Source organism: Anopheles merus, unplaced genomic scaffold (assembly GCF_017562075.2).
Source record: "Anopheles merus strain MAF unplaced genomic scaffold, AmerM5.1 LNR4000007, whole genome shotgun sequence".
NCBI lineage: Eukaryota > Metazoa > Arthropoda > Insecta > Diptera > Culicidae > Anopheles > Anopheles merus.
In genome coordinates, this window is record NW_024427587.1 from 339850 (window position 1) to 349090 (window position 9241).

The 9241-nt window shown below is 49.0% G+C and overlaps 2 protein-coding genes across 2 annotated transcripts; both read right to left on the reverse strand.

The window, feature by feature from the left end:
• Positions 1-4717: 4717 nt before the first annotated feature.
• Positions 4718-6225, reverse strand: LOC121600809 (uncharacterized protein K02A2.6-like). The gene is made up of 2 exons (XM_041929577.1): positions 5998-6225; positions 4718-5419 (listed from the first exon to the last, which is right to left on the reverse strand). The coding sequence occupies exons 1-2, from the start codon at positions 6223-6225 to the stop codon at positions 4718-4720; spliced, it is 930 nt and encodes a 309-aa protein (XP_041785511.1).
• A 973-nt stretch (positions 6226-7198) lies between these two features.
• LOC121600810 lies at positions 7199-8239 on the reverse strand. The gene has a single exon (XM_041929578.1). It carries the CDS (start codon positions 8237-8239, stop codon positions 7199-7201), a length of 1041 nt encoding a protein of 346 aa, XP_041785512.1.
• Between the last annotated feature and the right edge of the window lie 1002 nt (positions 8240-9241).

Here is a 9241-nt window from a genome sequence, read left to right on the forward strand (position 1 = left end):
CGTCGTCCGTGCTTTTTCCCTCCATAGCGCTATCTCTTTCTCCCGTATGGGTAATGGTCATGAGTTGCTGTGGCGCTTAAAAAGCCGTTAACAAACATTGCGACGATGAAGTTTAATTTTCACAAATCAAACCAAAAAAGCGCAATGAGTTCAAACGCTGTCAAGTAAAAATGACTAAGGAATCGCTAGCTCACGCTGGAGGGTTTGCTGTGCAATGCGCAGAACCCTAATCCGCATTGACACATTCAACCCGGCGCTGATTTTCATCAACATTCTGTTCCGCCGGCTTCAAGAACGCAAGCTGATTGTGAAACCAGTATACTGGAAAGTTCACTGGCACCGCCCTGGGGCCTGCCATCGAACTGAACGTGTTAAGCATTAAGCATAACTTTGTTACCATAAGCTTTTGCTTTCGTATGGTGTAGATTACACAGATATGCTGAGCCGTCTGCGCAAGGGTGTGAGTGTGCGTGTGTGTGCAAAACTGTCGCGGAATGTATGCTCTTCTGGAATATTATGATCCATCGGAAAGGAAGGTGTACATGAAAGGCTGAAAGACGAGTTGAAGCCCCTGTAAATGGTAACTGATGACCGGGGGAGGGGGTACTGGCACACAGCTGTTGGGAGATTTAACAGCATATCTAAATTGCCAGCGGAGGGAGGGAGGGGGGAGGGGGCTTAGGCCATGGGACCTTTACGATCATCGGTCACAGGCCCTACAATTATTGCCGGCATGAGGGGGGAGGGGAGGCAAATGGTTCTCCCGCCGCAGGGCCCCAAAGACCATCTTTCCGCGGGCCCTTGTCGCTAATACCCTGTCCACTTGTAAACATACGCCATACTACATACTAGAGATCTTCGGCGACCGCCTAGTCCGTCTACCGTTAGATCCGCCGCTGGTTCATGACGGTGTTTTTTTTTTGTTGAGGAGGTGCATCCTTCCTCCTGCCTGCTGCGTATGCACCGGACAGGAGACAGTGTGGCAGTATGCAAGTTGCACGCTGGATAGGAGCGGTCCCGCAGCACCGCCGTCATTCCTCACATCTGCATGCTCGTCGTGGGTTCTAACCGCGTATGAACCGTCCGCCGTAGCAAGGGCTGTCTATCCGGCTACGTGTACGTCTGAAGTCCTGAAAAGGCCAACATGATCGCGTAGGCCGTAATGACAAGAATAATAATAAATCGAACCTTGAGACGCTGTGGGAGAAGCTGGATTGGGATTCAAAGTGTTATCGGTGTATTGATGGTTTATTTTATTTCACGCCGCTGCTGATGAGACCATTCGATGTCCCTGCCAATTGAGGGTGAAGAAGCCTATTTAAAACAAGCGTAGGAGAACGTCTAACACTAATCTAATTTGTTTTTAATTTGAACATGTTTGATGCTTCCACGACCTTCTAAGCATCATGTAGCACAGTGTATAATGGAAAAAAAAATAACTTTTTTTAAATGTGCAGAAATCTGTCTCGAGTTTTCGGGTCGCGACACACACACACAGAGCGCGGGGAAAGTGACCGTTAACTCTATCATGTCGCGATCCCCCACCCCGCCCGGCGCTTTGGATGAGGATGCGATACAAGAAAGCTGAACCAGCCGTTCTACCGATACGGTAGCCGTAATCGATCATGCGGGAAGAGGGGGAGGTGGTCTGGTGGGGGGGGGGGGGGGAGTGCCTGCTTGCGTTCGCGCTTTTGTGGGTGCGTGCTTGCGTTCGCGCTTTCGCGGTTGCGTGCCCGCGTGCTCGCGTACGTGCATGTGTGCATGTGTGCGTGTGTGTGTGCGTGCGTGCATGTGTGCGTGCGTACGTGTGTGCTCGCGTGCGTGCGTGTGTGTGTGTGTGTGTTTGTGTGTGTGTGTGTGTGTGTGTGTGTGTGTGTGTGTGTGTGTGTGTGTGTGTGTGTTGTGTGCGTGCGTGTGGAAACCCCAAAACTATTTGATTCTGATGCGTACATTTTCATCCACTGCGGCTACAAAGTCCATGCATTTTCGATTTCGCTACCTGAGAGACAACACAACTACAGTAGGTGACCGCTAACTGAGAGGTAAACAAGCTCCAGTTAACGAACAATGTTCGCTAACTGGAGTGACGTTTCGATGGATTGATTATTTTGATTGGCGTTGGCTGGAATAAACATACCAAACTTTTTTTTCATTTATGTTGATATAAAGTATAGTAATTCGTGTAATAACATAAATTAATAGCAAACGTAGGCAAAAGACTCTAAATTTGTTTGAAAAATGCACATTTGCGACAAATTTCTCTTCATGAAATTCCGGATGTTTCATGTTTTGACGTTTAAGTGTTCGTTAACTGAGAGTAACTCCAGTTAGCGAACCTCCAGTTAAAAAGCACTCCAGTTAAAACACATCCAGTTAGCGGTCACCTACTGTATCGGATTGGCACCACGATCTTTGCGATCGGTTCTGCTGTTGGGGGTATTAAAAAGACACACGATCGAAGCAATCGTGCATGTGATATGTAGCACAAAGCTAGCGGACGCAAGTGGAATCAAAACTTGAATTGAACTCATACAAAAGAGGATTCTGGATTAGTTTATTACGGTGCGCGTATGGTGCTGCACCTGTCCGTCCAGAATCTCGCGGCTTGTTGACTTGTCGGTATCGTGACGCCGTGCGACCGGCACTGCCTTGGAATGGGTAAGGCTCGGTAGGTTCATGTCCTTTGTTCAAGTGTATTACGTGCATTTGTCGCGCCACGGCTGTATACCCGGCAGCAACAAAGTCATAACAAACTCTTTCCCGGTACGGATGGCGCTTCAAAGTTCTTTTTCTTATTATTATTCTTGTCATTACGGCCTACGCGATCATGTTGCCTTTTCAGGACTTCAGACGTACACGTAGCTGGATAGACAGCCCTTGCTACGGCGGACGGTTCATACGCGGTTAGAACCCACGACGAGCATGCAGATGTGAGGAATGACGGCGGTGCTGCGGGACCGCTCCTATCCAGCGTGCAACTTGCATACTGCCACACTGTCTCCTGTCCGGTGCATACGCAGCAGGCAGGAGGAAGGATGCACCTCCTCAACAAAAAAAAAAACACCGTCATGAACCAGCGGCGGATCTAACGGTAGACGGACTAGGCGGTCGCCGAAGATCTCTAGTCTGTAGTATGCCGTATGTTTACAAGTGGACAGAGTATTAGCGACAAGGGCCCGCGGAAAGATGGTCGTTGGGGCCCTGCGGCGGGAGAACCATTTGCCCCCCCTTCCCCCTCATGCCGGCAATAATTGTAGGGCCTGTGACCGATGATCGTAAAGGTCCCATGGCCTAAGCCCCCTCCCCCTCCCTCCCTCCGCTGGCAATTTAGATATGCTGTTAAATCTCCCAACAGCTGTGTGCCAGTACCCCCTCCCCCGGTCATCAGTTACCATTTACAGGAGCTTCAACTCGTCTTTCAGCCTTTCATGAATTCCTTCCTTTCCGATGGATCATAATATTCCAGAAGAGCATACATTCCGCGACAGTTTTGCACACACACGCACACTCACACCCTTGCGCAGACGGCTCAGCATATCTGTGTAATCTACACCATACGAAAGCAAAAGCTTATGGTAACAAAGTTATGCTTAATGCTTAACACGTTCAGTTCGATGGCAGGCCCCAGGGCGGTGCCAGTGAACTTTCCAGTATACTGGTTTCACAATCAGCTTGCGTTCTTGAAGCCGGCGGAACAGAATGTTGATGAAAATCAGCGCCGGGTTGAATGTGTTAATGCGGATTAGGGTTCTGCGCATTGCACAGCAAACCCTCCAGCGTGAGCTAGCGATTCCTTAGTCATTTTTACTTGACAGCGTTTGAACTCATTGCGCTTTTTTGGTTTGATTTGTGAAAATTAAACTTCATCGTCGCAATGTTTGTTAACGGCTTTTTTAAGCGCCACAGCAACTCATGACCATTACCCATACGGGAGAAAGAGATAGCGCTATGGAGGGAAAAAGCACGGACGACGGCTGACAACGATTGGCCGTCTGACGCACCAACACAACTAAACCTTCGACAGCGCGTTTAGGCGAGGAGTATGAGACGGAGCCAGGGACGGGTAGCTCGACGAGCTGCTTGACAAATTTGCCGTTGGAGAGAAAAGGAAGGCATGATAAAATTCTCCGAACGGCATGATTTCTTCCGTCGCTTTGCGCAGCGGGCTGTCAGTTCCCGGAAAGCATCGAGTGTGCGAAGAGGCTGCAGTCTCGGCGGACTGCAACATCTCCCCCGGCTAAATGAGCTGATAGGCTCCGAGTCGACGCGGAAGGCTTCTTACTCGAGAAGACCTGCGTGGCATATCAATCTGGTGCTGGTCGGTCGTACTTCCGTGACCGTTGTCGAGGTCGGCAGGAGGTAGCGAGCTGGATGTCGTCAAAGGAACATCCATCGGGTCATCGCTGCTAGTGATGAATAAGCGGGGGATGACGGTGGAAGTGCTGTTGGCTCGCTTACGATTGGTTCCAGCTCCGGCTGGGTTGGCTCTGTTCGGGAAGAAGAAGAAGACCATTTCTCTAACAGTACATCAAGCCGCAGCTGATGTCCCTCAGGTGCACGGGCTACCGCACGACGCCTGATTTGGTTTATGTGGCGCCGAAGTAAACGTCCATCGTTCGCAATGATGACATACATAACGCGTCCACAGCTACGAACGATCTTTCCCGGTATCCACTTCCATGAGTTTCTATAGAAAGATTTTGTAGAAACGAGCTCGTCAGGTTGAAAACTTTGCACTGAAATAAATGAGGAAGGAGATAGTGAGTGTGATGATGGGGGCCGCAACAGCTCCAGTGCGGCCGAACATTTCCTCAGCTGGAGATTTCTGCTGGCTCAACTGCGTGTTTGGTGTCGATCGGTATGTCATGAGAAACAATTCCAGAGCCTCATCAAGGGACGTCTCGTCGCTCTGGATCTTCCGCAGTGCTCGTTTCAGCGTATCGACGAACCGCTCCGCCTGTCCATTTGATTGCGGATGGAACGGTGCTGTGGTGATGTGCTCGATCCCGCTGCTGTTGCAAAACTCCACAAACAAGGCACTGGTAAATTGCGGACCGTTGTCGCTAACTAACGTTTCAGGCATACCGAAGCGAGTGAAAATGTTCCGTATCATGGAGATGGTGGCAGATGTTGTTGTAGTCGTAGTCTTATAGATTTCAGGCCACTTGGAGAAAGCGTCAACCACGACTAAAAAGTAACACCCTTCCAGTGGCCCAGCATAGTCCACGTGTACTCTACGCCTGGCGCTCGATGGTGTTGGCCATGTCGCTGGTGTTGCTCGAGGAGGTGCTTTAGCGGCTGCCAAACAGGATCCACAAGATGCCACGTAGCTCACAATATCGTCGTCGATCATTGGCCAATACAGGTAGCTTCTCGCAATCGCCTTCATTCTCTGCATCCCCGGATGACCCTTGTGTAGCTGCAGCAAACAACGGGAAAAGTATACACCTCTCAACGGTTGAGAGCGATTCTTTCCTATTGTGGTACCGTGCCAAATCTGCTCCGAAGGGAACATCATGCAGCCATCCGGCCTGCACGTACTTATGGACTTTCCGGAGCAAGGGGTCAGTCTGCTGTCTCAATGTCTCTAAAACATAAAGGAAATGAGCTAAGCGCATTAATGGCAACTGACCTTAAGTCGATTTCTAACTCCAGGCTGGCGATGACGTATTCAGCTTCAGGTTTGGCGTGATGATGTATGAGCCGAGATAACACATCGGCGTTTCCAAATGAGTCTGTTGCTACATACTCGATATCCATGTCATACAGCTGAAGAGTAAGTGCAAACCTCTGCAGTCGGTTTGCTGTGTATGTCGGAATTCCTTTCTTACTGCCAAATATGCGTACCAATGGTCGGTGGTCGGTCTGCAGTGTGAAATGACGACCGTATATCATGCGATGAAATTTGGTTACAGCGAAAATTATTGCCAGTCCTTCTCTGTCGATTTGGCTATAACCAATCTCCGCCTTGCTGAGTGCTCTGGATGCGTGTTGTACCACTTTTAGGGATTCGTCTGGATACTTGTGGCATAGCGTTGCTCTTAAGCCATCTGGTGATGCATCGGCGGACACAACTATGTCGCGCGTTGGATCGTAGTGTGTGAGCAAGAGCTCCGTGGACAAGAGGGCTTTAAATTGGTCGAAAGCTTTCTGACATTCGGGTGTCCACTGGAACACACTTCCGGCTAGCAGCAACTTATCCAGTGGGTAGCGCAAGTTACGCATGTTGGGGATAAACTTGGCATAAAAATTTATCGCACCGATGAATGATCGAACGCCTGTGACATCTTTTGGAGCCGGCAAATTCTTGATGGCGTCGATCTTTGTCGGGTCGGGTCGTAGGCCTCGGCTGTCGATGATATGCCCCAAGTAGCGTATTTTTGACTTGTTGAATGCGCACTTTTCACTCCGGATGGTAAACCCATAGTCCCTTATGCGCTTCAGCGTTTCTTCAAGAGCTGCATCATGCTCTTCCTGCGTTTTTCCTCTAACTATTCCTCTAACGAACCACTACGCCCGGTGCTGCCCAATCCGAATAGTCGCAGGAACTGATGATGCCTAGATTCTCAAGCCGATCCAACTCTTTATTTACAGCATCTTCCATCGCGTATGCAACCGGACGTTTCGGTCGAAAAACTGGTCTGCTCCCCTGTTGCAGCTGAATTTGTGCCTTGGTGCACAGGCCCGTTCCGCTAAAAAGCGATGGAAATTCTTTCTCCCAGGATCGTAGTTCAGCTGTGCCTATGTGATTGCAATAGCTATCCATCGGGACGGTCCCCAAGCCGAAAAGATGAATTAAATCCGCCCCGAACAATGACACATCCGCTTTTGACACGCGAATTGTAGCTTGCTTGGTGGTATTGTTAATGCTCACGTTCGCTTCAAACTCACCTTGAAGGCCGAAAACTTCACCAGTAGCTGCTTTCGCTCTTACCTTGGGTGGGTTGAGGTGAGGCTTACCCAACTGCTTCCATAGTTGCTGGTTAATGACAGTGATGTCCGATCCGGTGTCTAGTTGTAGTCGAGCTGGCTTCTCTCCGATGAGTATGCTGACAAATTTCCGCTTCTGCTGCACGCTGCACACGTTGACACGTACTACTCGCGAAGACACTGCACGGCGATGATCGAATCGCGGTCGTCCTCTGCGCCGTTGAGACGAGTTGCAGAAACCCTCTCGATGACCTGTACGTCCACAATCTCAGCACTTGTTGGTTCTGTAGGTGCAGTCACGGGTCCAATGCAGGGCACCACAAAGCCAGCACGGGGTGCGGGGTTTGGAGGCTTCGTTTCGGGGTGCTGGTTTGGGATAGCGCTCGTTGTTGGTTTTTCGTTGCCACTGGCGGTTGTTTCTGGCTTGTACTGCCTGTACTCGCTCACTAGTGTGCGTAGCGATCATAGCGCTATCAGCTTTCACACGCACTAAACGTTGGCAATCTGCTGCTAGCTGCTCTAGGGTGGCGTTTTTTCTGTCTTCAATGGCGGCTAACAATTTCATCCTTATGTCCTGTACGCTTTCGTCCTTTAATCCGCATACGAGGATGAGGCACTTAAAATCTTCCTCCGTCATCGAAGAAAATTCTGCATCGACGCACGCTTTATTCACTCGACAGGTAAATGCTAGCAGATCCTCGGTGCGCGTTTTGGTAATATTAAGACACTTGAAGCGTTTGCTCAACACCGACTCCATTTTGCCGAAAAGGACGGTAAGCTTTTCCACCATTTCGTTGAAGCTGAAATCTCGCGGTGCACGCGGCAAAATGAAATTACTAAACCGGGCGTGTTCAGCAGTTCCAAGCTTACGTCCCAGGAGTTGAACCTTGGCGGCGTCATCCAAGCGAGAAGCATCCTCACTAAACAAATCTACATACCGCGTGTACCATGATTCGAAGGTTACTCCCGCTTCTGGATCGTACCGGAACTCACTAATATTACCGGCAAAGGCTTCCAGTATCAACTCCAGGTTGCTCAGTTTTGGCACAAATTGTAGATCGGGGGTCGGTGGCTGCTGCTGCTGCTGTTGTTGTTGCACGAGCTGTGATAACAGTTGCTGTTGCTGTGTCATTTGCTGCTGCTGTTGGGCTAATTGCTGTTGTAAAAGCTGCAGCGTTTGCTGCAGCGGCGATGAATCCAATGGCGTGAGCTGCTGTGGCTGGGGGTGAATGAACCCTGTGTTCAGGACCCCATTTTGTGAGAGACGACGTTGCTCCTCGATGATTGGCGTCTCTTCTGGGCTGGACATTCTGCGGCGTTTCCCTACTTGTCGTTGACCGTTTCCACTTAAACTCGTCGCCACTTTTATGTTGTTGTTGACTTATATTTTATTTCAACAAAACATTATATATAAAAACGATCAAATGATAAAAGAAAAGGAATACGGTGCCGCGCGCTAGCCACGTCTATTGCTGGTGCAGATAAAATCCCGAGTATCGTTACATCGCAGGATCCCCGATCGTAATGGATCATGCACGAGAGATAGTGAAAGAGACGACTATATTCGCTACACATCGAATGCTGTCAGTTCCCGGAAAGCATCGAGAGTGCGAAGAGGTTGCAGTCTCGGCGGACTGCAACAGTTTTTATCCCATGATTTCATTTTTTATGTGTTTTAAAGACTTTCTGAAGATCATTGAATCTTGTTAAAATATGATTATCTCAGTCATAACATGTACTTCGAGATTGAATTAAATTTTCAAGGTACAAGATCTTCAAGTCTAGAGAAGGTTGCAACGAATAGTTTAAAAAGAGTTCTGAAGATGGGCCCTTTCAGGCTTAAAAGAGCTTTATTATGGTTTTATGAGGACATACAAGAAAAACACCTATTAATTGAATACTAAATGCCATGATAATAACAACATTGTTAGAACTATGATAAAACTTAAAATGTTACTTGGCAGTCAATGTGCTGAAGGACAAGTGGTCATCACTCCAGTCCACATATAGAAAGTGCCGATCAACATATAACAGGAGTCTGGTAACTGGTTCTGGTATGAACTATCAGAAAGTAACAAAGAAGAGCTTGTAGCGACCAGACCGCCATCTGGCGTTAGATTCACCGATCGATCGTGACAGTCATGGGACAAGGAGCCGGATCTCCGCGGAGCACACTCACCAGGCACACGAACTTGTCAAGGCCGCATGTCCTTCACTTCCTGCTGTCATCGAGCACACTTTTTTCTTCTCTCACCGACCTCGACAGTTAACGGACCTATTCCTTCACTCCGCGAACCTTTACAACTTCTCG

Excerpts from the sequence above, each read along its gene's own strand:
- LOC121600809 (XM_041929577.1), bottom strand. The coding sequence starts at position 6,225 with ATGCGTAACTTGCGCTACCCACTGGATAAGTTGCTGCTAGCCGGAAGT. Across the intron at positions 5,420-5,997 it reads CAGACGAATCCCTAAAAGTG|CTACACAAGGGTCATCCGGG; the intron begins GTACAACACGCA and ends TGTTTGCTGCAG.
- LOC121600810 (XM_041929578.1), bottom strand. The coding sequence starts at position 8,239 with ATGTCCAGCCCAGAAGAGACGCCAATCATCGAGGAGCAACGTCGTCTC.